Source organism: Vicugna pacos, chromosome 2 (genome assembly GCF_048564905.1).
Source record: "Vicugna pacos chromosome 2, VicPac4, whole genome shotgun sequence".
NCBI classification, from domain to species: domain Eukaryota; kingdom Metazoa; phylum Chordata; class Mammalia; order Artiodactyla; family Camelidae; genus Vicugna; species Vicugna pacos.
The window spans coordinates 118,089,786-118,117,755 of NC_132988.1; the positions used below are offsets into that span (position 1 = coordinate 118,089,786).

The window sequence follows — 27,970 nt, forward strand, 5'->3', positions numbered from 1 at the left end:
CCCACCTTTCCACTTCTCCCTTCTCCTTTCACCCTTTATTTATTGAAGAAGTGATGTCATTTGCCCATTAGCATTTCCCACAGTCTGGATTTTGCTGGTTAGATCCCTGCGGTGTGTTTAATGTGGTCTTTCTATTCCGCATGTCCTGTAAATCGGCAGTTAGATCTCAAGGCTTGATCGGGTTCCCAGTTTTTATGTTTGGGCACATTACTTCGTAGGTTATCAAACTATTTCCCTTTGATCTTAGCCAGCAGCTTATTTTTATAACAGCTTTATTAGTTTACATACCATAAAATTCACCGTTTTTTAAAAGTGTACAAGTTCAGTGCCTGTTTATGTATTAAACCAGAGAATTTCCCCTCTCACCTGGGCCCCTCGTTCGGCCCCCTGCGCTGGCCATTCCCTTCCCCCCTGTCCCCAGGTCTGATGCGCTCTGTGGCTGGCGGACTCCCTTCCTGTCTGGGTCTTTGGGGAAGGAGCGCAGCTGCTGTGGAGGGACTGTGGGTCAGTCTGTGAAACGCTCCCCTGGTTTCACGTGGGGGGGCACTATTTTGTGCTTAGGGGGTTATCAGTAGCATTTCTAAAATAAATACAATGTTTATAAAAAGGAGTGAAGTACCGACACTTGCTACAGTATGGATGAACCTTGGAAGCATTATATTATGTGAAAAAGCCAGACATGAAAGACTGTTTGATTCCGTTCACATTCAGTTGCAGAACAGGGAGCTCGGTAGAGACAGGAAGTAGATTAGTGGTTGCCAATGGAGTGGACGAGGTGGGGACAGGGCTGTGGTAGCCAAAGGATACGGGGTTACTTCTTGAGGTGATGAAAATGTTCTAAAATGGACTGTGGTGAGGTTTGCACACGTCTGTGAATATACTAAGAAGCAATGAATTGTACACTTTAAATGGGTAAATTACATGTTATGTGAATTATATACCAGGAAAACCATTAAAAAATGCACTGAGCTCGTGTGTGAGCAGGACTGGCTATATAATTATCAGGGATCTGGTGAAAGAAGAGCCTTTCTCTGATTAAGAAACAAACACGCAATGCGAAACGAAACTCTGGGGCCACGTGTTCAGAGTTAGTATGGAGAATTCCAGGATGGTGACTACAGAGCATTAGGCTCAGTAGGGCCCCTCCGAATGCATGGGCTTGATGCCCACGAAGCTGGCCTGTGTGTAAGTGTATGCGTGGAGTCTCCTGCAGGCCAGTCACTTAGAGCGGTTTTCTGAAATGGCTGCAGGAAGCCAGGGCTGTTGCTGATAGCCTTCATTCAGCACAGAACTGTTACTCCCTTGACTTTCCAACTTGTGTGGTCACAGGCCTGCTGATCTTCCTTTGTTCTTCACCGGTCCTTCCCTCCGTCCCCCCACTTGCACACCCACAGAAACACGCAAAGAGGGAAGGGTTGAGCCCACATCTGTCATTTAGCTTCTTGCATTTTAGGTGAAGATTACTGGTTAACACCAGATCAGAGGTTATTAAATAGTAGGACATTCTCCAGTAGTGGGATAGTAATAGGGGTCGGCCTGAGGGCGGGCATCAGTGAGTTTATTCAGTTCCAGGTCCCACGGGAGTTGTGGTCCTTGCCCATTTCTCTTGAATGCTGTACTTAAGGTTAAAACTCTGGTGAACTTTATAAAACAGGTAGACGTTTATGCTTGGTCGGCAGTCCCATTTACCTAGAGGTGGGGGGGCTTTTATCTACTGTTATCCCCCCTGTGCAATTTATTTGAAGCCCACATAAAATGTTTCTGCTTTATAGCTTGTAATTTGTAATTCAGTCAACGTGGCATAGCGCCTGACCTAAGTAGTTTAGCACTGGTGCTGCAAAGATGCCCTTGGTTTTAAAATCAAACAAATCTGAGTTTGAATCCATACAAGCTGTTTGGCTTTTAGCAAGTCACTTGTCTGAGTGTCTGTTGCTCAGGTGACATACAGCGTTGCATGGATTAAACAGCTGCTGTGCCGGAGGTGCCCTGGGAGCGCTCAACTGGGCCGGAGTGGGCGTGCAGTAAATGCGGCCTGTTGTTGTCACTGCGGCTGGTAGGCAATCACAGTGGAATGTGATATTTAGAAAAATAAAGGTGTTAGCCAGAAGCTGAGACTGCAGAGAGGAGGGAGCTGAAGTCACCCTGGGGAAGCTCAGGAAGGCGTGGGAAGAGCTGATAGCTCTCAGGCCTGAAAAGGGCGCATGGTTTGCTGGCGAAGAGAGGGGGCAGGTCAGCGGGAGCCCGGGAGGGCAGGTTGGCGTCCCGGAGTGGGAAGCCCGGCATTGGTGGTGGCGAGCGCAGGGGCTGGAGCCAGACTGCGCAAGGAGAGGAGCCTGGGAGCCCCGCCTCGACACTGGCACCTGGGGGCCGGTGGGGAGTGGCTGTGGGGCACGAGCCCAGACGGCGTGGTTAGGGTTCCATGTTGGAAGGTGAGTGGAGGCAGGTGTGGAAGATGGACCAGAGCAGGGGCAGGTGGGGAGGCAGGCGCGGGGCTGCTGCGGTTCCTGTCACACCGGTCGGGATCTGTGTTCGGCGTGTGCTGAGGTCGCCCACCCCTGTCTCCCTGTGTCCCCAGGTACTGACCGCACTGCAGAGGGACAGCCGGGACGTGGAGAAAGGAAGCCCGTCTCTCAGACACTGAGGCGGCAGGCGGACTTGCGCTCGGTGCTGAAGCACTGCTCCAGGCGGCGCCTGTGGTGCCGCAGGCAGACACGCAGGCGGCTCAGAAGAACAGGGGCTGTTCCATGTTTGATTCCTAGTACTGGAGTTGGCCTTAAACAAAATAGAACAACAACAAAAACTTTTAAAGAATTAAACCAAGGCTCAGCCTTAAGAAGCTCAGTGGGATGATGGCCTAATATTGACCGTGGTCACCACTGCATATTCTGCATGGTTTAAAAATAGGGCAGTGGCTAATCCCCTCCCCTCATCAGCAAAAGTTAATTAAATTGTAATGCTTTTATGTCAACTACTGGAAAGTACATTACAATCTTTCATAGCCGGGGTGCATGAGAAATGTTGTTTGGAGACCTCAGAGATGTTATTGGCTCATATTTACATATTTTAGTAAGAAAGGGATTGCTGGTTTAGTTACCAAGATAATCTTTCCTGAGCCGGAGGTCTTGTTTTTGAAGCCCATCTACCAAAGATAGCATTACAGGACGACAGGCTCTCAATCCTGGCGAGTGCGCTCGGGCTCCCCGGACACGGTCTGACCTTCAGGGTGACCTTTTACCATATTGCCTTGACAAAATTACAGCACGAGGGCTGAAAATGCACGCCTAGACTCCTGCGGGCAGCCTGCCCTCCCAGAGATTGCTCCCACATTTGCTGAGTAATGCGAGCTGGAGCAGGAAGAGCTTCTCACGGACGCCTGTGACAGTGAAGACGGGCTTAAAGCTGGTGGAGAACAGAATGGAGACAGCCTCCCTTTAAGCAGAGGGGAGGGGAGAGGATGTTGAGACGTGCCCGCTCCTGCAGCCTGTCGTTTCTATGGAGGCTGGGGGCGGGCGGGCGCGGGGCCGCTGCTCCCTGGCTGTGACAGCTTGCTCCTCTCTGTCACCTGATGGCAGGTGCAGTCCTGCGTGCAGTCATCCCGCCTCACGCGTTTAACGCAAAGGTAGATGGCTGTCAGGGCTGAGCAGCACCCACCCGGCAGCCCAGACGGCCTGGCCAGAATGCTCAGCATCCGAACCGTCAGCCTGTCCCCGTCGCAGCTGCTTTCCCCCAGGTTCATTAGCAGCCTTTTTGTTGTAGCTTTTTCTTGACTAATTTGGAGAACTTCGTAGTAAGAACTTTGGTTATCCAAATTCTAAGAAATGAACACTTTTTGCAGAGGAGTCCAGAGGGCAGGCAGATCTCTATGGAAACGGGTTGCCATGTGCTGCTGCGTTAGTGTGCTGGTCTCTGGGAGGGCTCGGCGGGCCAGGCTCAAGGGCGCCTCCTGTCTGCAGCGAGTGCTGGCGGGGCCTGCCACCCTGCAGCCCGCCTCAGCCACACACCCCCAACCCCCGGAGTGCCCGTGGCTGTCCTCGTTTCTGACCCCGGGAGCCCCAGCTCTGAGCATAGTGCAGCAAGGAGATGCGGGCTGGCGGCAGAGCCTAACTGTGGCGTTATTTTTGTAGGTTTTCTATATCTGCCATGTCTGCTGATGACACTTCAGGTGCAGAGCAAGTCCCAAGCCAGTGGCAGTCCTCGTGCCCCGTATTGTTTTTTCCCCTCCTGTTCCTGACTGAACCTTCCAGGAGGTGGCAGAGCTGAGCACGTGTACCACTTTCTGCCTCAGCCTTTAAATGCTGACTTGCCCGACGTCTTGGAGGAGGCGTCTGTCTCCACCGAGCTCTCGGCAGCCTTCCAGACGCAGCCGTTCCCCGACATCACGGGCCGAGGCCCTTCCGCTGTTGCTCACGGATGTACTCAGTTTTATTCCGTGATGTGGGCTTTCTGTTCCTGAAAGATGTATATATTTTCTTACTGTACATAAAGATGTTCCTTAAGTGGTGACAGAAAGCAAGGGGACAGGGCGGCGGGCAGGCCTCCAGAAAGCATTCTTGGGACCCCGGGGTGGTCAGACCCTAGCCTCAACGCTGTTGTCAGTTTGATACAAACCTCGTGGGCAGCACCATGTATGCATTCAGTTTTCGAATAGGATTCCAGGCCAGTCTGGAAAACCTCCAAGTCTTCAGTTCAGAAGAGGTTCTCGTGACCTGTTCAGGGGCCACACGAGACCTAGCTGGTTCGATACGTCCACTTCAGAGGCCGGGAAGGTCTGAGTCCCCGTCTGGGGTCACCTCGCCCCTTTCCACGGAGGGCAGAGGGCCGCCGGCCTGCACAGGGCTGTGCTGCTCTGCTTGACAATCCCGTTTAGTAAAACTGGAAACAAATTGAAATGCTGCCCCCAAGGAGGTGGCCCTCTGCCCTTCCCACACCGTTGGTTTTCAGAGCCTGGGTCTTCTGGTTCAGGACTCCGGGCAGCTGGCACTTTTAGGGTTGAAAGTGGTGTCCCCACCAGTCATCAAAATCCCATCTGGAAAAATGTTCACTTCAAAGGGTACTTTTTAACTGCTCAGTTTTTTGACTATTTTAAATAGTTTGCTGATAGAAGACTCCTGATGACACTTGCTACAATATCATGTTTTAATTGCTTGTACAGTTAACCTTTAATTTTATTTAGTAAAGTGTATCAAACTAGGACTTTTTGGATTGTAAATATGTGGTTTTATTAAATAAAAGTCATGTAAGATTGTTACTTATGTTCACTGCAGTTTGGTTTACAGTTTGAGTTATCACCTTGAAGTATGGTGAAACTTGACTTTGAGCGTCATACTGTTTGAATATTTTAAAATCCCCTTATTAGTCTCAGTTACATAAAAAGGTGATGCAATTGTGGTCATTTGGTCAGGGCATTGGACAGTTAGTGCCACACCCCTACTCCTTCTAAGCTGGGGGGAGCCCCAAGCTTGCTGCTTCTCTCAAGCCAGACTGCCTGAGGCTAGAGTCTGTGGTCCCTCAGGCCCACGAGTCTGCCCCATCCTCCCGCGCACACCCCTAGGCCTGCCACTCGTCCCAGCAGGTCTTCAGCATTACCTCAAACCTGCTGGAAGCCCTGTGATGGCAGTCGGGTGGCCCGGCCTCTTCCCTGGGCCACTGTGCCTCCGTTTCCACCTGTGGAGTGGAGATCCCAGTGCCGCCCCTGGCGGTGACAGTGAGCAGGCCCCGGCCTCAGGTCCCCGCAGAACTGGGCAGAGCGGCACTCACGTTGTAGGTGGTGCTGCCCAGAGACAGAGCAGCCTGCGGGGCGTCTGCTCTGATGTCTTTGGCCTGCACACGACAGTCAGAATCTGTGCCCTGCATCTCCATGGGCGAACTGCGTCACCGCCCTGGGCCACGGTTCTGTTCCCTCCATTCTCTGCAGGCCGAGGGTGGTCGAAGGGGCTTACTCACTGCTCCCCCAATGCCAGGCCCTGGGTGGAGTGCTCAGTCAGTGACCTCACTGGTCTCCACAGCAGCTCTGCCTGTGTCCCAGCTCAAAGCTGTGGCTCAGAGAAATGATTGGCTTGGGCTCCTATGGCCAGTTAGCAGCAGAGCTGGAGTTCAGACTCCAGCCTTGTGGCTCCCCAGCCCTTGCTCAGAAACACCCCTCTCCAGAGAACAGCTCTGTTCTGGGGCCTTTGGAAGCTTCTGGTAGCTCGGACCTCCACTCCAAGCAGGGAGGGCCATGCCCACCGGCCGGCCCCTCGCGGAGGTCCCCGGGAAACGCATGAGCAGTGGGGTGGAAGTTGTGGAATATTTTCCCGAGAGAAACTGGGGGGCTGACGGTTCGGAAACCAGCACCCGATGTGTGCAGCCTGCCTCCAAGGCAAGAGAGGGAACGAGATGCTGCACCAGCTGGGCGGGAGGCAGGGAGCCACCAGGCTGGACCTTGAGGTGAGTGTTGGTCCCTAGGGGACCAGAAGAAGGGCGCAGCCAGAGGGGGAGGCCCATGAGCCAAGGCCAGTCCTCAGAGGGGCCCCCAAGCACAGACCTGCCCACCTAGGACTCAGCTGTGCACTTACTTTGCTCCAGGCTCCTCGCCTGATCGAGGACGGAGCTGCCCCACCAGGCTTGGCAACGCCAAGGCCCTGTCCTCAGGACTAGCTGCCCGAGCCCCTTGCCCGGGGTGCCTGAGCCCTGCGGGGTTCCCTGTGGAAAGAGGGCCAGCGGCCTCCTCCCCTGCCCATGGGCTCCACCCAAGTCTCACAGTTTTCTTAAACACGTTTCTTCAGTGCTCCACCCTGTTCAGAGCTCCTGGCAGAGACTGTTCCAACCAAAAGTAAATTCACATTTAAGGGGCAGATTAGCTGGAGGTTAAGAACTGGAAAAATTTTTTAAGCCTTTTAGTATTATAGGAAAGTTCTTCATTCTTAGAAAATAGACTTTGGAAGAAATCTGACTGCGGACAACATGACACAGAAGACACAAAGATTCAACTCAAATTTGACGGTCTTGAGTATGTAAACATTTGTTAATCTCCCTCATCCATCGAAGTCTGAGAATCAGTTCAGTGCTTTGCTTGGTCAAAAGCAATCATTTCAACAACTTCTTAAGGTTTCTTAAGAACCAGAGAATTTAAATTCTCTAAGCCTTGTCTCCCTTTTCTGTAACCGAAGGTTAAGAAGGGTGCCCAGCACCTATACCCTGGCTTCTGAGGATTAAAATAATCCTAAAATGCTGTACTAATTGTGTCATTAAAAGAAACAACTGCCATTGGAATCATGCTCCTGGCATGTAAACTTTTAGTATCTTACACTCACTCTTGGTGAATGTATGAATTTTAAAAATTGGGATTTTTTTCCCCCTAATTAAATGCCCGTCATGGTACAAAATTTGGAAATACAGAAACACAAACACACACGTCGTAACTTCACCACCCAGAGAAGAGACTTTTTTCGTATTTTTGTCTTTTATTCCTATAAATAAATTTGTCCCCATTTTACAGGTGGGTACGTTGAGGCTTAGGAAGCTGAGGTATTAGTCCCAGGGCATACTCAGAAGACGGCTGAATGCTGGCCAGCCTGATTCCAAAGTCTTTTCTCCAGCACTGCACAACGTCTTCCCCTTCTAGGTACATCTGTGTAGTCCTTGGCATCCTTTGGGTGAAAAAATAGAAGACTTCATCGATTAAAAAATTGGAGAGGGTGTACATTTATTCACTGAAGTATTTAGACGTTGGTTATTACATGCGAAGTCGGAGCCACGGACTTGAGCAGTGCCCTTCCTGCTGGTCCCAGCTCCAGCTAGCTGCTCTGACGAGTCGTCCCAACATGGGGGATGTAGTCTCCTGGAGCCCTTTCCTTGCGTAGCATTTTCATGCTTCATCACTCTGACTTAAAAGACTACCCCTGCCAAGTTGGGGTGCATTAACTCATTTCATAGACAAGCACCCCTGGCCAGTGGCAAAAAGCTAAATAACGGCTGCAGAGGAACTTGTCAAAAGAGCATGTATTTCCACTTCTATAGTTAAAAAATTATAAATGTGGTTAAGTCACCAAAAATGATTTTCATTTACCAAAGAAAAAGTGTTTCTTTTTCAGATGCCTTGGGCTCTGTCATAGTGCCTGCTTCTCTCTTGCCAGGGCTGCCGAAAACAAACCAAAAAAACTAACATTGAAGGGGACACATCTGACTCAGACGAATTTTTTAAAACAAGGCCAGTTTACCCTGAATGCTCCTGGCTTGGGGGGCCACTCTCCAGCACGTCCACTTCCACTTCCATGAGTTGAGTGTAAGTCATTGTGATTGTCATGGTTCCAGAGTTTGTTTATGCCCGAGGTAGTAATTACTGTATTTACATAATTTAATTAAATATCATGTAGACCAATGGTGGGGAAAAAAAAGAATTTTTGTTTCTACGAACGTCAAACTAAATGCTTTGGAAAGTCTCAAAAAGGGCAAATGTCATTAAAATTGGTATTGAATTGAGTGTGAGTGAGAACTGGAAAAGTTAGGGAAGCTGAAGTCCATAGGGCAATTCAAAAGGGTTCACCAGAGTCCTCACACTTACGACGATGCCTTAGCCCTCAGCCTGCAGATCAGCAAGTGCTGTGCATCTGTCCGTTCTAAATTAGGATAAAATGTTGAAAACAAGACAAAAAGGCTAGTTTCATACAATAGTGCATTCAAAATTTATTGTGCCTGCATTTTTCAGGCCTTGTACTTTTTGACAAGGAGATGAAAAAGTCTTTAGCCCTTGATTTTAGTGGTCATAAAAATAATGGTAGTTTTAGGGGTTTCTAGTCCAGACTCCGCATTACTCCTTAACCTTCCCCTCGGGGAGGACGGGTCCCTGGTGGGGTGGCCGGCTCTGTCTGCAGCATCGTCATTCCGTGGCTGCGGGCCTGCCTCCCCGTCGTCTCCCTCACTTCTTGAGAGAGCCTCTTTCTACCTGTAGTTGGTTTTGAATCCGACGTAGGACTTGGTGCCCGACATACCATAAGCATGCAAGTAACACTTATCTTCAGAAAACGAGACTGGCATTATATTAATGTATTAATCTAACAAGTTTATTGAACACTGGTTATGTGCTCAGCCCTGTGCTGGCCACTGGGGAGGATGATAAATCAACAGGCCTCGCAGGGCCTTTGTCTCATGGGGCCCAGAGAACTCAGCGGACAGTCAGAAAGCAGTGGATCAAAGGCTGGGCTGGGGCTAAACGCAGGCCGCTGCGCGGACAGAGGGAGGTCAGTAAAACTGGGGAGAGGATGCTTTAGGGTCCGAGGCATTCTTCCTCGAGGGCAATCTTAAACGGTTTGTGAAAATGTGTTGCTATTTCAGGACCGGGAGCTCTCCTATAATCTAATTAGAAAGAACCTCATTATGAGGTAGTCAGCAGAGTATTCATCTTCTAATTGGAACATCTCCAGCATGAGGTAATATAACTTGAGAGAACATTAGTAACTTGGCTGCTTAAAGCAACACCAACCCCGTCTGTCTCTCTTGTATCTCTGTGCTCTCAGAGACCTGCCTGTCACCGGGCTGAAGGCTGGTGAGGCAGTGTTGGGTTCCACCTGGGTAATTGCCAGTGGTTCAAAATCTGCTGAAAATAACCTGTTCTCTCTCTTGTGAGCCAGAGGCATGGCCACCCTTATAATGAAAGCTGCTTGCTTGGTGAATGCACTGAGCCCATTGCCAGCCTCCCCGACCACAAAAGAACCTAGCGGGCCGGTGCTGCTTTCAGCTTGCGGTGCAGGGAAAACGAAGTCCTATTTGCCAGTTATTTACTGCTTGACCTTAGTCTTGGTGAAGACAGAAGTTGTAGAAGATGAGGAGAATGGAAGCAGGGAGGCGAAGCTTTCACTCCCCTCACTGTCTCGCTTGTGTGCTTTAATAAGTACAGTATTATTTTTTTTAAAGTGTATTTAAGCTGTGCAGGTGAGAAAAGCAATTTTAATCAACCTGTATTGGCTTCAAAGGGAACACATTTAGAAAACAAAATCATGTCATCCAAAGACAAAAGTTATTGTGACACTCTCATGGAACAACCGAGTCATCTGCCCAGAGTGGGGTTTCGACCGTTCTTTAAAGGTGTGTAGTACCAAAAACTAGATCACCCTTCTTATGGTCCTTCTTAAGTTTACAGATGAGAAAATACTTTTAATCCCAAATCTGAGCATCTGAAAATTCAAGCTAAGATTAAGAAGAATTAAAACCAGGCCTCTAGCTCCAAAAGCGTCAAAGAAAACTGAAAATGTTAATCACTCTGGGTTAACGAGCTAGACCTATCAGGCCTGTTGTACATTAACTCAAGGAACGACAGACATTTTAATATTTGATACAGTGCAAAATCACATGCCTAGTGAGGGTCTGTAGTGTTGCCAAGATCTGAAAATATCTTGTTGAAAACAAAAGGCTTATGGACAGTCAGCAGTCACCACTGTATATTTTGCACCTGGAAAAACACATAATACAATCACTATTTTGTCTTCACTAGAAAACAAAATTTCTTTCTTTCTTTTTTTTTTTTTTTGGTACAGATCAGTGCATTTCTTTAGTGGATCCAAGAAAACGTTTCATTAGAATTGAAGACTGTCATTGAGCCAGAAACAAACATTCATAGTAAAGCAGACTGAGCTTCCTTTCATTGAAAAAAGAGAGATGAAGGAACATGAGCCCCGTTCCCTAGTTACCATTCCTCCTGTTCCTGGTGTTTTTATTAACCCAGAAGCTGGTGCTACTTACATGAAAAACAACTTTAGACTAAGGGAATTAGTGAGCTTCGAATTGAGACAGTGACTCGGGATGACAAAGTGCAATCCATTCAAAGGGGATTTAATAATCAGCTTAATGCACAGGAAATTTTTTTGACACCCTGCCCATTTGTTGAACCCTGCACATGGAGGAGGAACAGTTTTTCTCAGTATCAGGACACTGAAACTATGGAATTGTTCAGATATAAAACAGCTTTTGAGAGCTTTCTGGAAGTCAGGGACATTAAATCATCCATGTTTGTCTCTCGGTACCTGTTTTACTTCATCCCATATAAACAGTGCTCGGTTTTATGCTCAGCACTAATTTGGAAACTTGAAAAACTAAGAATACAAAATACAATTCCATCCCAAATATCATGGGCCTTTCTAAGAATGGCAACAGATGGAGAATAAAAGTTAATGAAGGATGAGGTTTGCTGAGACTGAAGACATTCTGTGGACCCTTTCAATCATTGTGTCAAGAGGGCAGAAAGGCTTTGGCTTCCCTGATCTTCTGCCTCACACCCCTGCAGGACAAAGTCAGCCCGGCGTGATGGTGCTTCAGGGATTCCAAGCGCCGGTTGAGCTCCTCAGTCCTGTCCACCTTCTCCTCCATGTCCCGAAGGAGAGATTCCTTGCCCAGAAGCCCACACTTCTGATTCAGCTTGATGTTGTCGATCCGCAGGCTGTCTCGGGCTTGCTTGGTCTTGGTCAAGATGTCCCTCCTTAGAGCCACCTGAGCCTCAATCTCCATAAGCTCTGACTTTTTACAAGCATTTTCTGTATCCACAAAGTGTAACTTTTCCTTCACGTGCGTTATTATTTGCACATTGTTGGTCATCTTGGTGCGTAATTTTAAAAGTTCCTCATTTCGCTCCTCAACTTTCTCATTGAAAGTCTGGTTCTCAATCTTAAGCTGTTCAAAATCTATAAGGAGCAGGCCCTCAGTCAGGTCCTCCTGGGCCTTCATCCTGGTTTCAAAATGCACCAGACTCTGTTTCAGCTGCACATTCTCCAGCCTCACGGCGCTCATCTCCTTCTCCTTCTTATCCTCCAACGCCTGGATCTGCTCCACCTCCTGCAGAGCGGCCTGGCGACCACCCTGCATCCGACAGCTGCCCATGGCCTGCATCACCACCTGCTTCTTGAGTGCCTGGAAGTGAAGCCATTCCTTCTCCACCTGGGAGAGCTTCTCTCTGCACTGCTGCTTCAGCTGGTCCAGCTCCTGGTGATACCAGCTCAGGTCGTCTGCCTGTTGCTTCCTCAGATCCTCCAGCAGGACCAGATGGTGTAGGTATGCTTGCTCTTTCTCGGGCGCCTCAGGCTCCGTGTCCTTGTCAGGCACCTCGGCTGCATCCAGGCCCTTCTTCTTGCGCAGCGCCTCGAAGATCTTGTGCTGCAGGTAGATGTTGTAGCGCTGGTAGCGACCTCGCTCCACCATCAGGGAGTGGTACTGTTCCAGGAGCTCGGCGCGCAGCTGCTGCTCCTGCCGCTTCTGCACCTCCTCAGTCCACTCGTAATCGTCAGACTCGAGTTCCCTGTCCACATTTCTCAGCTCTTCCTCTCTTTTCTCCCGGCGTCCTTCCACACGCTTCCTCTCGGTCTCCTCAGTCTCCTCGCTCTCTTTCCCTTCCTCCTCCACGTGTCCCTCCGGCTCAGCCTCCCGGGCTGGCGCAGCCTCTTCCTTGCGGGTCGAGGACAGCTGCAGAGGGACATGAGACGAGACTTCCTTCTTCCTCGGCTCCGCCGCCTCCTCCGCGTCCTCTGCGTCCTCCTCGTCCTCGTCCGCCTTCTCCTCCTTCAGTGGTTCCTGGGGCCCATCTTTGGACCCTGGCTTGGCTGGCTCCTCAGGCCCGGTCTCGGCGGGCTCCCCAGACTCGGCCTCCGCCGGCCACTCCGGCTCTCCGGGCCCCTCCTCGCCCGCAGCCTCGGTGGCCACCGGCCCTTCCTGGGACTCAGCCGGCTCGGCCGCAGCGCCACCTCCCTCTGAAGCCTCTACAGCCTCTGGGTCCGGCTCCGACTCCGGCTCCATGGGTTCGGCAGGGGACTGGGGGCCAGAGCTAGTCTTGATCATGGACAGCCGCGAGGCCAGGCTCTCCGCATCTCCATTTTCCCTCTCGGGGTCCCCAGTGTGATCGGAGTGGTCGTCCATCTCCCTCCCGCAGGGCCAGCGCTGCGGACCAGGGATGCGTACTGTTAGGTTTCCAGGGGCAACCAGGGGCGCACACGGTGGGCCCGGCGATTGGCTGGACGTCAGCGCGACGCCCTGCCCCCTTCTCCCCGCCTCCCGGCAAGAGAAGACCAATAGGAGGCCGCGGGAGGACGAGGGGTGGCGTTGATTGGGGGAGGACGTAGGCTCGCTCAGCGAGGGGCGTGGCGCATCCGCCGCGCTTCTTTTCGCCCTTTTCCCCGCGCCCAGCCTGGGGCGGGACGTCGGGGTGGCGCTGGGAGCCACGGGCAGCCGGCGCGAGGGCCGCGCAGGCGCAGAGCGGCGGGCCAGGTCCCCGCGAGGTGGCGCGCGCGGGGCGCCTGCGCGGTGCGGCGGGGCGACGGCGGCGGCGGCGGCCGGGCCGGCCCGAGCGCGCCTGCGTGTTGAGGCGGGACGCGGCCCGGCTGGCCGGCTCCGGCGGCGCCTGGGCGGGGCGGCGCGCTGGCGGCGGCCGCGGCGGCAGGCGGCGGTTGCTCGAGCGCGGCGGCGGGCCCGGGCGGCGGCGCTCTGACGGCGGCGGGCGCGGCGGCGGGCGCGGGCGGCGGGCGGGGGAAGATGGCGGAGCTCGGTAAGAAGTACTGCGTGTACTGCCTGGCCGAGGTGAGCCCGCTGCGCTTCCGCTGCACCGAGTGCCAGGACATCGAGCTGTGCCCCGAGTGCTTCTCGGCCGGCGCCGAGATCGGCCACCACCGCCGCTACCACGGCTACCAGCTGGTGGACGGCGGGCGCTTCACGCTGTGGGGACCCGAGGCCGAGGGTGGCTGGACCAGTCGCGAGGAGCAGCTGCTGCTGGATGCCATCGAGCAGTTCGGCTTCGGAAACTGGGTGAGCGGCGGGCCGTGCGCGCCCGCGGGAGGCCGGCGCACCTGCGGGTTCGGCGCCGCCGCGCAGGGCCCGGGAGGCCGGGCCAGTTCGCGCGCCCCAGGGTTGCACGACCCAACCTGGCCCAGAGAGGCTAAGCCACACGCCCAAGGTCACACAGCAGGAAGTAGTAAAGGGGGGATTCGGACTGTGGGTGGCTGGCACCAGGGCCGATTCCCTAGCCTTTGGGAATTTTTCCCTAGGTCTCTGTCAAGTGCACACTTTGGGCGAGACCCGGCGCCCCGCCTGGCGGAGTAGGAGTTGGGAGACACAGGCAGGTGTGCAGGCTTGACAGCAGTAGGCGCACGGAGGAGAGAGCTGGTTTTGCCTGGAGAGCAGTGGTGGCGAAGGCCAGACGAGCTTCACACGGGCTCTGCGGCCTCTCCCACCACCTCACATGCGCTCACTCATGGCCCTGCTCACTTTGTGTCCTGTGCCTCCTGCCAGGAACTTGTTTATCCTTGGGTCCCCGAAACCCCCAGGACAATGGGTCAGGAGCGCTCACTGGGTACTGACACAGTAGCGGGGACTAAGAGGCACCTGTCCTGGGTTTTGCTTTCTTTATGTCAGGGAGCTTCTATCAAGATGTTTGTCCCAGAGGAAAAGGGGAGGGCTGGACTGGAGTCATGTGCAGTAGGTTCCTTGAGAGAGGGATGTGCTGGCTATCCTCTGCAGGGTCTCTGAGGAGCTCTCATTCCAGGAAGAGGAAGCTTTCATCCATATTAGAAAGGGAAAGTCTGGCTATATTCTGGTCCATAATTGTCAAGGATACATGCCCACTTCCAAGGCATTGTGAGAGGTAGGGAGGAGAGACGTCACCCCAGCTCCGTAATCTTTCCAGACCCTCCCACTTGATGGTGCCCCAACTTCCCTGAACCAGTATTTCATCTTGCTGCCACTTCCCAGGAGTACCAGTCATCCCTCAGTGTCCACAGATGATTGGTTACAGAACCCCCAGCGGCCACTGGGATCCACCAGTACTCAAGTCCTCTAGATAAAATGGCCTAGCTGGGGTTTGGTTGAATCTGTGGATGCAGAACCCGGGGATACACAAGACCAACTCTACACCCCTCCTCCTGAGCTTACTGGTGGAAGACATTCCACATTTCTCCTCACATTCCCAAACCTGCTCTGCCTGTTTGCTTTTCTTCCATAAAGTGAGCCAGTCTTCAGGAACCAGTACTCGTTCCGCAGCCCTGGAATCTTGACTCTTCTCCCAACTCCTTAGAGACACTGCTCTACAAATTCTCACCTAAGCCCCATCATCACGATCACCCGCCAAACACCTCCATCTCACTTTGTCCTGAAGTGCTGTTGACTGATGTGTATCGAGCATCTGCTCTACGCATATGATACGGTGGTGAAGGTCTCAGAGGGGAGAACAACTTTACCTTTGTCTTCAAGGGCTTACAGTGTTGTGAGTGTTTGCTCCTGAGCCTGGAGTTCTTCCCTGAGTGCCAGCCTGCGGTCATGGACCCATCCCTGACATCCTTGTGCTTGTCTCCGGGATGTCTCGACTTTCCTTGACCCAGATCCCACAGCACTCAGCTCAGTTACGCAGGCTACAAACGAGCCGTCCTCATGTCCTGACAGGTCCAGTTCACCAGCAGCCCTGTCTTCAGAGTAGTTCCAGAGTCTGACCACTTCTCTCAGCCTTGGCCTAAGCCGATGCTTCTCTCTTAACCGACCACCGCTGGGGCCTCCTTAGTGGTCTCTCCGCTCCGCTCCGGGGCCCTGCAGCCACTGCAGGCAATATAACTATAGTGGTATTGGAGGACACGCCACATCACACAAGCCTTCAGAGGCTGCCCGTTCTATTTAGATGAAACTTGAGGGCCTGTAGGCCTGCACAGCGTTCCCCAACCCCTGGGATTGCAGCTGCCTCCACCTTGATCACTTGTATTTCTTAGCTCTTCCCCTCAGTCATGGCTGGTGACTGGTCTTTCTGCTTATATATCAGTGCCTCCGAGAGACTTTCCTTTCCCACCTCATTCTCGCGGCTCTTATTTCTTCAGCAGCAGCTAAAAATGGCTCACGGGGACCAAGAGCCTTGCTGAGCGCCAGGCCGCGTTCTGGGCTCTCCGGCATTTCTTGTGGAATCTCCCCAGCAGCCCTGTGCAGCAGGCTTTGAACTGAGTAGTTTGACTTCAGTCTGTTCCTGGCTGCACTATCTACACTGCCTTCCCTGCAGCCCTGTGGAAATACATGAAAAACAGGCCCCGGGACTACAACGTAGTGTACTGGAGGAAGCTTGGGGGCTGGCAGGGGCTGTGGGGCATCTCCAAAGCAGTGCTTTTCACTTTAATGTGCACACATATCACCTGGGGAGCTTGTGAAAATGCAGATTCTGACTCACTGTCCGGGCTTCTCCCTTCTGAACCAGTGGTGGTGGGTTTGGGGGGAGCCCCAGGCTCCCTGTGCTAACCCAGCCCGGGGCGCGGGCTCCAGGCTCTCTGGCTGTGCTCTCTGGGGCTGCTTTGCTCTAGACTTCATTGTGCTTCATCAGAGGCTCCTCCGTAGCCCTGAGGTGTGTGTTCCCTTCTGAGCGGGTTCTCAGATAAGTGCACGTGAGTGATGTGTCCTGCAGGGCAAGGGCCGGTTGTGGGCAAGGCTCTTTCCCTCAGTATCCCATATGCTCTTCACAGCAGTCCTCATGGGCAGCAACTCCAAGAATTTAAAATACGCATCCAGGATGCCCCAGCTTTTCAACGTGGCAAAGCCAGGGTTTACAAATGGGCCTGATTGCAGAGTCCGAGCCTTCACCTCTTGGTGTAAGAGCATTAACCCATGTGGGTCGGAGGCTGGGAGCTCAGTGGTGCAACTGCAAGTGTGACTGGACGGGGGCTTCACGGCAGAGCAAGGTCTTGACCTAGCTCAGCAGGAGGTTGAGTGAGTTGGGCGGGAAGGAAGGTGACTGGGTGGGTGCAGGTGTCACGGGCTGGCTATGAAGGATGGAGAAAGGCAGTGGGTGAATGGAGGGTAGTGATGTTGGGGACAGTGATACAGAGGAAGGTGAGACAATTCTAATTTGTCGGATGGTACATGTGACTTTGGGGTCACGTGGAATTAATGGGGACAGGCTGTGGTGAAGTCTGGGCCGTTGGCTCACACTTTGTCCCAGGGCCAAGGCTCCCAAGCTGGCGTGGGTGTGGCTGAGGGATGCTAACTGTGAGGCCAGGAGGGTCTGGGCACTAGCAGAGGAGAGGACAGGTAGGGTGACACCTGTGAATACAAGACCAGGGAAGGTTTGGCAGTAGGGTATTGAGACCTCCAGGGCAGCTGGTTTTGTGGTGAGTGCTGTGCAGATGCAGACTTAGAAGATAAGTCTCCTGCTGGAACACGGACGTAAACACAAAGGTAGAATATTTTATGACAACTTGAGACTGTGGTGGCCGAGCCATAGGTTCGTTAATTGGTTGCTGGAGAATCAGACGGTGTGAGGAAGGCCCGGGTTTCTGCAGATTCTGGTCGGGAGGGCTTTAGGGGGAGGCAGGGGTCAAGCTGGCTTTGAATTCAGATTATAAAAGGATGTGAGGCTCTCTGCACACTGTGCGGGGCCTTGTGCTGGTGAATGTACATTCAGGCTAATTATTGGAGGTGGGTGGAATGTCATGAACAAGGAGTTTTACTTTCGTCGATGACAGTTGACATCCTGATGCGGGACGTGTAGATACGCTCTGTTGCGCGTTTGCGCATTCATTTGTCAGGTACTTACTTGGGGCCCCTTTACCTTAGCGCCTGTGCTAGATGCAGGGTATCCCCTGGGTTAAGTCGGGAAATGGGTGTTTACAGAGACTCCTGCCGTGTCATTCTGCTGCACGGGGTCCACAGAGCCTCATTTGGGAAGCCTGGGAACAGTCACCTTCTTAACAAGGTGTAGTTCCCTTTGAGTGTCATGGGAACGGGTAAGTTCATCCCATGAGCATCCTGACAGTGGGGTTCTTAACTGTCATTAAGGATGGAGGGGGTAAGGAGGGAAGAGCCTAGACAGAGGGAACCAGCTAGAATTAATAGGGTTATGCAGAGGAGTGGTTCTCAAACTTCAGCGAGATTCAGGACAACCTGGGGGGCTTGTTAAATCGCCAATCCTTGTCCCGTCTGTTTCTGAAGTCAGATCTGGGGCTTGGCATGACAATTTGCATTTCTAACAACTTCACTGGTGGTGCTTGATGCTGCTGGCCCAGAGCCCTTCTTTGAGAAGCACTGGTGGAGAGTAAGACGTGCCAGTCTAAAACCTTTCCTCCGTTTGAAAAATTATGTATTTTTATTGTGGTAAAATAGATACACATAATGTAAAATTCACAATTTTTAACCATCTTTAAGTATACGGTGGCATTAAGTGCATTACCGCTGCTATGCAGCCATCAGCACCAGCCATCTCCAGAACTTTTTCATTCCTTTAGTGTCCCCATGAAACACTGACCTTCCATTTGTAGCTCCCCTGCCCCTGGTAGCTACCCTTCCACTTTTCTGTCTCTCTGAGTTTGCCTGTTCTAGGGACCTCACATTAAGTGGAATTTTATGTTTTTGCCTTTGTGACTGGCCTGTTTCACTCAGGATAAGGTTCCCCAGGTTTAGCAGTGTTCCAGCAGGTGTCGATTTCCTTCCTTTGTAAGGCTGAGTAATATTCCACTGTGTGGATAGGCTGTATTTTGTTTACCCATCATCCACTGATGGGTACTTGGGTTGCTTCCACTTTCGGCTGCTGGGAATGCTGCTGCAGTGAACGTAGGTGTACACAACTCTGTTGGAGTCATTATTATTTGGGGTAAATAGCAGGAAGTGGAATTGCTGGATCATGTGTATGTGTGTTTTTTAAGGACCTGCCATACTGTTTTCACAGTGGGACGTGCAGCTTTCTAAAGCTCTTTCGCAGGTGGCCTGATCTGACCTGAAGAGCTTTGTTCACCTTGTGGGGCAGTCACCTGTGTGAGCCGGTGAACTCTGGGTGAGTTTAGAGAGGAGGACAGGGAACCTGGAGCTGAGATGAGGCTACAGAACTTTCCATCTAAAAAGCCTAGCAAACAGGATTGGTGGCCAAGGGGAACAGAGCCCCTGGGATGGCTGGCTGATAACTGGGGAGGACAGACCAGTGTCAGTCACTGGCCTCTGAGGCCAGACGTGGCCCTGACACAGCGTAGCTGCCAGGAGGGTCCGGCTGCTGAGTGGAGGCGGCAGGAAGGCAGGGGAGGGTCTGGAGGCGGAGGACGCAGGGCGCGCGCCCAGGGCATCCTCCCAGCCCCTGAGAAGCAGGTGGGCTGTTCTCTTCACTGGAAAAGAAGCGGGGAGGAGGCTGGAGAAGGAAATGGCCGCGTCCAGGGCACTCCCGGTGGGCGAGCTGGGTGCCAGTGCGGGGACCGTCCGCGCCTGCGCCGGCCTCGGCCCCGCCCCGCCCCACCCGTGTCCCCCCCCCCCCCCACTGCGGCCCGGGAGCGGGCGCGGGCGCACGCGAGGTCGTGTCTGTGTCCACCCGCGAAGCCCAGGTTGAGGCCACTCGGAAGGGGGACGAGTGGAAGGAGCGACTAGTGAAGGCTGATGCCCAGTGTCCTGCTCACGTCCCTCCTCACAGGGACGGCCGGCATGTGTCACGGACTCGTGAGGGACAGGCCAGGCCCCGAGTGTCCAGGCAGCAGAGCGCCTGCCAGGGGTCGGAGTCCGCTGGCCTCTCAGCCTCCTCTCACCCAGAGACTCTGTCCTTGCGGCCTGAACCCCCTCCCCGGGGGCCTGGACTCTGCTCCCTCTGCTGCCCTCGGGCCCGGCTGCGTCCTGGCCGCCCCTGGGGTCTCTGCCCCAGCCTCTGGGGGCCGCAGGTTCATGTGGTGAGCCTTCTGGTTGCTTTTGGCCCATGGACGCTTCTCTTCTTAAAGAAAAAGGAGGCTGGAGCCACGTCTCCCTAGGGAGGTGCGGCATACTGCCCGCCGCCAAGCCTGGCTGAAAAGCCTCGGGCCAAGCAGGCCTCCAGGCCTTTGCTTCCGCTTCACGAGCAGACGCTGCCGTTGAGAGAGGCTGCGTTCAGACTGCTCCGGAGCAAAGCCGCCAACCTGCACAGAGAGGGTGCTCTGTGACCTGGAGACGGTCGCTCTGGTAAAAGCACTGGTTTGTTCACAAGAACTGGACAGAATCCTCTGCACAGGGAAGAAGTAGGTCCCTCTGTGCCCCCGCACGCGTCCCAGAGATCACAGAGCGAGAGGTGGCAGCGCTGCTGCAATGTGGTTGGTCTGGAAAGGAGAGTGGGAGCCCCAAGGTCTGGCCTTGCTCTGCCTTTTGAAAGTCTAAGAAAGTGCGATTGCAGGGACCCCCCCTTTTGGTGTGCACTGCGTCAGTTCCCCAGGGGACAGGCCGCGTGGTGACCTGGGCCCTTCCTTGGGGGTAGTGTCACCTAAGGTTATTCTCCTAACCTATAAAATGTGGGTAATCATGCTACCTCGTGGGAATTGCTGAGAGGATGAAATGAGGTGATCTGTGTAAAAGGCCTTACCCGGTAACTGTTATTACTATGAATTTTGTTTTATCCTGGCAAAACCCTGTAAGAAGACGAATTACAGATCAAGAAGCAGAATTTGAGAGGATAAGGGTTTCCCAGCTAGTAGTAATTGAGTCAGAACCTGAGCCTGGCTCTAGGTTTCCTCGAAGCCTTCCCGGAGGAGATGATCTGGGTCTTCAGGGTAAACCTGAGTTGTGGAAGTGGAGCTGATGGCTCCGTGGTTGTGGTGACAGGCAACACTGATGCAGTGCAAACTGCTCCCAGCCAGGGGCTTAGCACGGGGTGGGTATCCCCTCGTTTAATCCCCCGTCGTCCTGTGGAGTAGGTGGTAGTATTACCTCTGTAATTCAGACAAGGAGATTGAGGCACAGAGAAGTTAAGTGATTTGTCCAAGTTACTCAGCAGTTAAGGGGTGGAGCCAGGATTGGAACCCTGAAGCCCGGCCAAGCCTGTGCACGTGGAGAACAGTCTGCTTTTGTCTGGAGGATGGGCTGGCACAGCAACCCTTGTGTGGACCTCCAGACGGGGCACAGGCAGCCTCGGGCCTGGAGGAGAGAAACCCTGAGGCGGCCTTACTGGGGGACCTGGCCGGCCCGCAGTGCTGATGGTTTCCAGGGACTTTTCCCTCCTTTCCCTGCTCAGGTGCTGGAGGCCGGCACGAGCGCCCTGAAAAGGCCAGAAGGAGAGCCGACTGGCTGGAGAGCCCGGTGGAGCTGCTGCCCGCTCTCCTTTCCTGGAGAGGCTGTGTCCTGGCCTGCGTCTAGCGACCTTGGAAAGTAGACCTCAGGGCCCAGTTCAGTGTCTTAGAGGCATCTTTTCCTTTATTTTTCAAAGGGCTTAAGGAAGGGCATACCTATCTCTCCTTACCTTTTTCCAGAGATGGGAGCCTCTCTCTCTTTTCTGAGGTAGCATATAAGAACAAACCTCGCAGGCCTGGGGCTACTCACCTGTGTGTTACTGTGCGGCGGTGGGGAAGAAACCAGCTTCAGTGCACAGTCCTGGTCCTTGTGTAGTTTTACTTATTTACACTTGAACTTTCTCTCCAAATCTCATTCCCCCGAACTCATTTCTGTTACTTCTCCCTGCCTAGCTACCTGTCCATCCATCCATCCTTCTGTCCACCCATCCATCCATCCATCCACCCAGAGTAAGCAAATACTTTGACCTTGAACATGTGAAGGAAAGACCCACTCTCTCTGTCACTCACCTGCTGTCACCGTGATGCTGCAAGGTGGTGACAGGACACTTCCTTACTTGCAGGAGGTGGGCGGGTCTTGTGTGACCACACACATGTAGATGAGAAGTTCAGGATGTGACGAGCAGGGCACTGGGCAGGGGCGGATGTGCTGTAGCTGTTGCTATTTTTAACCCTTGTCTTTTACAATATGTTTATTACTGTGGTTTCGCGTCACAGAACCTGTCTGTCCTCTGTGGACTCTTGTTAGAATCAGAGCTGTGTCACTGCTCCCATTTCCACTGTCCTATTATGACCCTTGCTGTCTCAGAGTACTTGGAAATTAGGGTCTTGTGTGCTTTCCCGGGCCTTTCTCACTGGTCACTAAGCTAACATGGTGGGCCCTGGGGGGCGAGGCTGTTTCCGCAGTCACCTGAGGTAGCGTCTCCCCTCACAGTGGCCAAGGCTGATGCTGAGGGGGCTCCTGGGCTCCTGGTCACAGGGCACTGGTCCCTCTGCTTTGTGGCTTCATAAACACTGGTGGCCTGGGCCCATATGGAGCCAGCGTCTGCATTTGCTACCTGAAGAGGAGCTGGGTGACTGAGGAGGCAGCACAGGTCCACAGCCGTCTGCCTGAGGTCCCCGGTTGTGTGCCTGGTCGGGGAGACTGCCTCCTGTTCTGGGCTGTAGCCCTGGGATTGTGGATGTTTGCGGAGCAAGACATGGATGGAACTTGTGGAGGCAGGAGGGGTGACATCACCTGCACGTGGACATGGACTGACACCCACCTGTGCACTGTCGGGAGCGCCTCATGGAACAGGAGCATCTTCTCTTTTGAGCACTCTTTTTTTTTTTTTTTTGTCCCTTTAAATATTCTGGATGAAAACCTTAGACCTGTTTAAACAGAGAATTCTGAGGTAGGATTTAACTTTACTTAAAAAAAAAAACTTAGATTTACTCAAAAAAGTGGAAAAACAGTACACAAAGTTCCCACATACCTTCCCCATATCCTTCCAGAAATGTGAGCCTCTTGCATCAGCTCGGTGCTTAGAGAAAGCAGGAAGTTGACGGGGGTACAAGACCGTTGGCTTACAGGGTCCCATCTGGGCCCATTAATGTAGCTGCCACCTCTCCTCTGGTCCACACACTTCTTTGTCTCTGACCAGACATGTCTGTAGAGTGCAGGCTGGTGTTTGTAGAGTGGCTTTAATTTGGGTTTGGCCACCGTGCTCTGGTGATGTGGGAAAGACCTCAGACAACTCAGTACGAAGTCTTCGTTTGGTCAGATCCAACTTTACTGCTTAGAATCCTGTTCTTTCAGGATTTACATTTTACCCCAGATGTGGTGTTCTGCGCGCCTGATGATGTCTGGAAGGCTGAGGTTCGGGGTGGACAGACTTGTTGGGAGGGCGGACCTCTCGCGGCAGGTCTGCTAGCCGGGCCAAGGTCTGCACCACCCAGCCGCCGTGGCCTTGGGGGCGGTGAGGGGTGAGAAGCCCCCAGCCCGGGCTCCAGGCCTCTGGCGGCTTCCCCGTTCTCCGACACCCTGGTGAGCATGTCCTTGCCTCCCGAAAGGGCATGTGTCAGCGATGCAGATTCTCTGCATGCTATGGGGGCTTCCGGCCCCAAGGTGGGGTGGGCAGAAAAGCGTTAAGGTCCTCCAGCACCTCTCTGCCTGTGGGGGGTGCTTCTGGTGAGCGGCTGGAAAGGCAGGGTAGGCAGGCTGCCCCTGGCTCCTTTACTGGTGAAAACTCAAGGCTCCGAGGCGGGAGTGGCCAGACTGGTCACAGTGACAGTAGCTGCTGGGAATGGTTGTGATTTGCTTTTGGGATTTTTTTGTTTGTTTGTTCGTTCGTGTTTGGACCAAATGTCTTCTGGGAAAGTGTTAGAGAATTGATGCTAATAGTGATTTTTAAATAAGAAACCACGTGGCCAGCCCATCCCCATGAGACAGCGTCCAGTTTTAGTCCTGATCTTCCCACTTCTCTTTGCGGTGCTCAGAAGGAGGCCTCGCAGGTTAGGTGCGGGTCTTGCCTTCTTTGTTCTGATGGCTTTAAGCCCTGCCCTCCATGCGGCTCCTCATGGGGAGAGGCCAGCTCGGCTCCTGGCTGGGATGCTGGCCAGTCACTGTGCCACGAGGACCTCCCTCCCCTCGGTGCCCAGTTTGTCAGCAGGGTCAGCCCGGGTGGGCTGGTTTCTTTGACTCCAGTTTGGCTTTTGGGGGTGCAGAGACCATTCCAATCTCGAGGGATGAGCATTTCTGGGGCGGAAGGCGGCCTCTGTGCCTTGGCGGCTGCTGGAGCTGGGAGGACCAGGTTAGGGGTGCATGCAGCGGGTGAGAAGTGGCTGCTGGCTGAATGAGTACGCACTTCGGGCAGTTACTTTCTGAAGTGGCTTTAGCGGTTGACTTTAAGGAAGAGGCCTCTTGGCAGAAGGAAAAGATTGAGGGGGTTGTACAATTTCCTCCCATTAATAACCCTGTGCTCATGGGTTACTGTCTGTTAGGAACGCATGCTTGCTGGGGCCCATTGAGGGTGTCATTGGTTGCGGTCCTCCACCCACTTTAAGAGGTTCTTTCCTGGTCATCTGACTGCCACCTAGGAAAGGGACACATTGGGCCTCAGCCCTTCTGTTTGGGAGGCTGGGAGTGGGGCCTCCTGTGCAGGGGACCTGGGCCGGGGCTGTTCTCTGGTCTAGACACAGAAGTGGGACTGGGACGCAGTGGGCACCTTAGGGTCTGGCTGCCACCCGCCCCTACCATGTCCTGTTAACCTCCCAGATGCCGGAGAGCTGGGTTTGTTGCAGGCAGAACGGCCAGTGCTGGCTGGCCCTGCTCCTCCTCTTGGGGAACCAGGGGAACAGAGCCAGCATCTCTGATGTGGGTTCTGATCCCTGGGCCACCAGCTCCCACATGAGCCCGGACACGGGTGCGCCTCTCTGATCTGCACTTTCTCACGCAGGGAATCAGTCAGGGTTCTTTCCTGCGCTGACATCCATTTGGTTGGCCCAGTCCCCTGCAGGAGCATCCTTCGGGAGGGGGGATAACGCTGTCAGTAGGAGGTAGTCCAGTGAACCTTTGCGGAAACGTTAAGGGGCTTTGCCGGAACCCTGAGTCTGACCCTCTGGCTTTGGAAATGACCTCTGACCTTTGTTGTTGTAGGAAGACATGGCTGCCCACGTTGGCGCTTCCCGGACTCCCCAGGAAGTGATGGAGCATTATGTAAGCATGTACATCCACGGAAACCTGGGGAAAGCCTGCATCCCCGACACCATCCCCAATCGGGTGACAGACCACACCTGCCCCAGTGGAGGCCCCCTCTCTCCCAGCCTCACCACCCCCTTGCCTCCCCTAGACATCTCGGTGGCCGAGCAGCAGCAGCTGGGCTACATGCCGCTGCGGGACGACTACGAGATCGAGTATGACCAGGACGCCGAGACGCTCATCAGCGGGCTCTCGGTCAACTACGACGACGACGACGTGGAGATCGAGCTGAAGCGCGCGCACGTGGACATGTACGTGCGGAAGCTCAAGGAGCGGCAGCGGCGCAAGAACATCGCGCGCGACTACAACCTGGTGCCGGCCTTCCTGGGCAAGGACAAGAAGGAGAAGGAGAAGGCGGCCAAGCGCAAGGTCACCAAGGAGGAGAAGGAGCTGCGGCTGAAGCTGCGGCCGCTCTACCAGTTCATGTCCTGCAAGGAGTTCGATGACCTGTTCGAGAACATGCACAAGGAGAAGATGCTGCGCGCCAAGATCCGGGAGCTGCAGCGGTACCGGCGCAACGGCATCACCAAGATGGAGGAGTCGGCCGAGTACGAGGCGGCTCGGCACAAGCGCGAGAAGCGGAAGGAGAACAAAAACGCGGCGGCCTCCAAGAGGGGCAAGGAGGACGGCAAGGACAGCGAGTTCGCCGCCATCGAGCACCTGCCCGGCTTCGAGCTCTTGTCGGACCGCGAGAAGGTGCTCTGTAGCTCCCTGAACCTGAGCCCCGCGCGCTACGTGACCGTGAAGACCATCATCATTAAGGACCACCTCCAGAAACGGCAAGGGATTCCCTCCAAGAGCCGCCTTCCCAGTTACTTGGACAAAGTCCTCAAGAAAAGGATTTTAAACTTCCTCACGGAAAGTGGTTGGATATCCAGGGATGCTTCCTGAGGCCAGGGCGCTGTGAAAGCCGGAATGATGCTAAGAAGCTTGTGAGCCAAAATGATTGGGGCGAGGGAGGGGGGAGGAAACGCTTTTTCCCCATTGTTGCTCTTTTTTAAACAAATTGAGTTCCTTTTTTTAGGATACAAATTCTTTTTACGGTCCTCTGAAGAAGCAATAGTAACAGTCTTATATTGGATCATGGGGGAGGCAGATATATGTATATTTTAACTTAGTCCTAAAAGTAATCCTTTAAGATGACGACTTGCCTTCATGTGTTCAGTTTGGAGAATAGTGTGAGAGTAATTTCCTTTTATTTGTTTCTTCCCTTTGGTACACGACTGTCATTCTGTAGGTAAAGGAGCACCATTCCCCGCCTGGCCTCCAGCTTCTCCCCGCCCACGGCAGCCCAGACCCCCAGCACAGCCCGGCACGTGGCACTTTAGAGGGGGCCAGACAGGCAGGTGGGACCGTGGGGCTGTGGGACAGGATGGGACGTCAGTAGGGACTTTAAAGGAGGAATCTGGTGTCAAACACAGTGGCCACATGAGCTTCCCCTTAACCCCCAGGTAGTGGCAGTTTGAGCTCAGGGTGGGAGAGGCGGAGCTGTGGTGGGAGGAACGGCAGACCCCCTGGGTCTCAGGGGTGCTTTGGGGGGAGCCTAAGCGGGGGTGGAGGGGACTGGGACCAGCTCCAGCTGCCAGAACAACACTGAGCAGCCTCCCCTGGGGCTGCTGCTTGCTGCTCTTAGAACCTGCAGTGCATTTTACTTGGAAAAACTCGTTTTAGAAGTCAGGCTGAGAGCTCTGGGTTCTGGTGTTAGCTCCCTCCAGGGTTTTCAGCTCCCTTGCAAGTACCTCTTTCACCGAGACTCTGGCCATGTGTCTTCCTGGGGGTGGCATCAGGCACTCAGCCAGGTCAGGGTGGGAGGGAGCATTGAGGCTGCTGCCTCCAACCAGACTCAGAGCGGCTGCCACCCAGCCGGGTTTAGAAACACGTTCAGGGGTGGTCTTTCATGGACGTACATGGTACCTTCCTTCCAGAACTTTGAGAAAGGCATGACTTCCGGCTGCTCGGGGCTCTGGTGTCCAAGACCCTGCTTAAGAGTGGGCGGAGTGGCCGTGGCCCCGGGGCTCCACCCCTCCCGAGCTTGTCCTGCCCCCATAGCCCCCAAGACTGTTTACCTCCTAGAATGTTTGGGTTTGAAGTTACATTAAAGTGAAGTTATTTGAAAGAAAAAAAAAAACCTCATCATTTCCAAGGATGACTTAATTACGGTGCCTTTTCCTTTCTTTTTGCATCCTTCTGCCCCTAGGGTAAATTTTCCAGCATTAAATAAAATATTTCAAATATACTGTATGTGGCTTTAGTTGCAAAATACACTGCATGTGGGCAGAGAAGCACTCCCTGTGCCCAGGACTTCTCTTTGACCATAGGAAATAGCCAGCACTAGTGTCATTCCTGAAGGCCACTCCCACACCGTCCCTTGCAGGGTAACTGTGGCCAACAGAGCCGGTACTGTCTATTCAAGCTGTGATGGGGACGGTGCTAAGTTTTTACAGGGCTTTTGGCCAGTGGTCCTCATCTAGGGCTCCTGGGAACCTGCTAGAAGCGCACTCAGGCCCTGCCCAGTCCCCCTGAATCAGAAACCCTGTGGTTGGGGTCCATGGAGCTGTTTTTGCAAGCCTTCCAGGGGACTGGGATGCAGGCGAGAGTTCAAGAACCACTGGCTTTAGCTACTCTGGTATCTTCGATTTTCTACATCAGATTCCTAGTTTGGTGAGGTTTTAAATTTAGTCTTATTTTTATATAAAATGATTGCCAGCCTTTCATTAAGCTTGAGAAGCAAAAGATCCCTGGAAATATGTGTGGCCCCGGCCAAGACCTGTCGAATGAAAAACTTTGTGCTTAAGCAGGTTTTCTGTATGTGTATCTTGATGGTATGAAGAATTTATTTAGGCTTGACTGTTTTTAAACATCATAATGAATGTATAATTAATTTATGTTAAAGTTTTAACACTTTGTTATAGGGGAAAAGTCATCTTATGACTGGCTGCCTCTTACCCCACCAAGCCCAGCTATTACTGTCAACACCAGTCCTTACCCTGCTGTTTGCTCGGAGCCTTTACATTTATGTATTTAATTCTCAGGATAAATTCGTCACCGGAATCCAATGGAATTAGGTCTTTTCAAAATTTAAACAATTTGAGTCAAGAAAGATAATTCAGCTATTCCAGAATAATGCTCTGGACGGCCAACACTCCGAGAATGTGATAAAACTGAAACCCCGCCTACTACTCTCTCTCCCTTTTACACATTAAACAGGTTGAGAACCAGTGTCACTGCTTGCTTTTTACCACCTGCCCCTCGAGCC

The 27,970-nt window shown here is 53.1% G+C and overlaps 3 protein-coding genes across 6 annotated transcripts in view; 2 read left to right on the forward strand and 1 right to left on the reverse strand.

Moving 5' to 3' along the window:
• TBC1D14 (TBC1 domain family member 14) overlaps positions 1-5,248 on the forward strand; it is a 94,799-nt gene extending 89,551 nt beyond the window's left edge. For all 4 annotated transcript variants that reach the window (XM_072946593.1, XM_072946579.1, XM_072946587.1 and 1 more), the window contains one exon: positions 2,576-5,248. In XM_072946593.1, coding sequence (XP_072802694.1) covers positions 2,576-2,641 — 66 coding nt within the window. In that variant the 3' untranslated portion in view covers positions 2,642-5,248. The remainder of the gene's footprint in view (positions 1-2,575) is intronic.
• A 5,542-nt stretch (positions 5,249-10,790) lies between these two features.
• Positions 10,791-13,050, reverse strand: CFAP184 (cilia and flagella associated protein 184). Its single transcript, XM_006213062.4, has one exon. The coding sequence runs from the start codon at positions 12,874-12,876 to the stop codon at positions 11,203-11,205; it is 1,674 nt and encodes a 557-aa protein (XP_006213124.2). The 5' UTR covers positions 12,877-13,050; the 3' UTR covers positions 10,791-11,202.
• A 223-nt stretch (positions 13,051-13,273) lies between these two features.
• On the forward strand, positions 13,274-27,934 carry TADA2B (transcriptional adaptor 2B). The gene is made up of 2 exons (XM_072946612.1): positions 13,274-13,758; positions 24,613-27,934. Exons 1-2 carry the CDS (start codon positions 13,489-13,491, stop codon positions 25,603-25,605), a joined length of 1,263 nt encoding a protein of 420 aa, XP_072802713.1. The 5' UTR covers positions 13,274-13,488; the 3' UTR covers positions 25,606-27,934.
• The last annotated feature ends 36 nt before the right edge of the window (positions 27,935-27,970 follow it).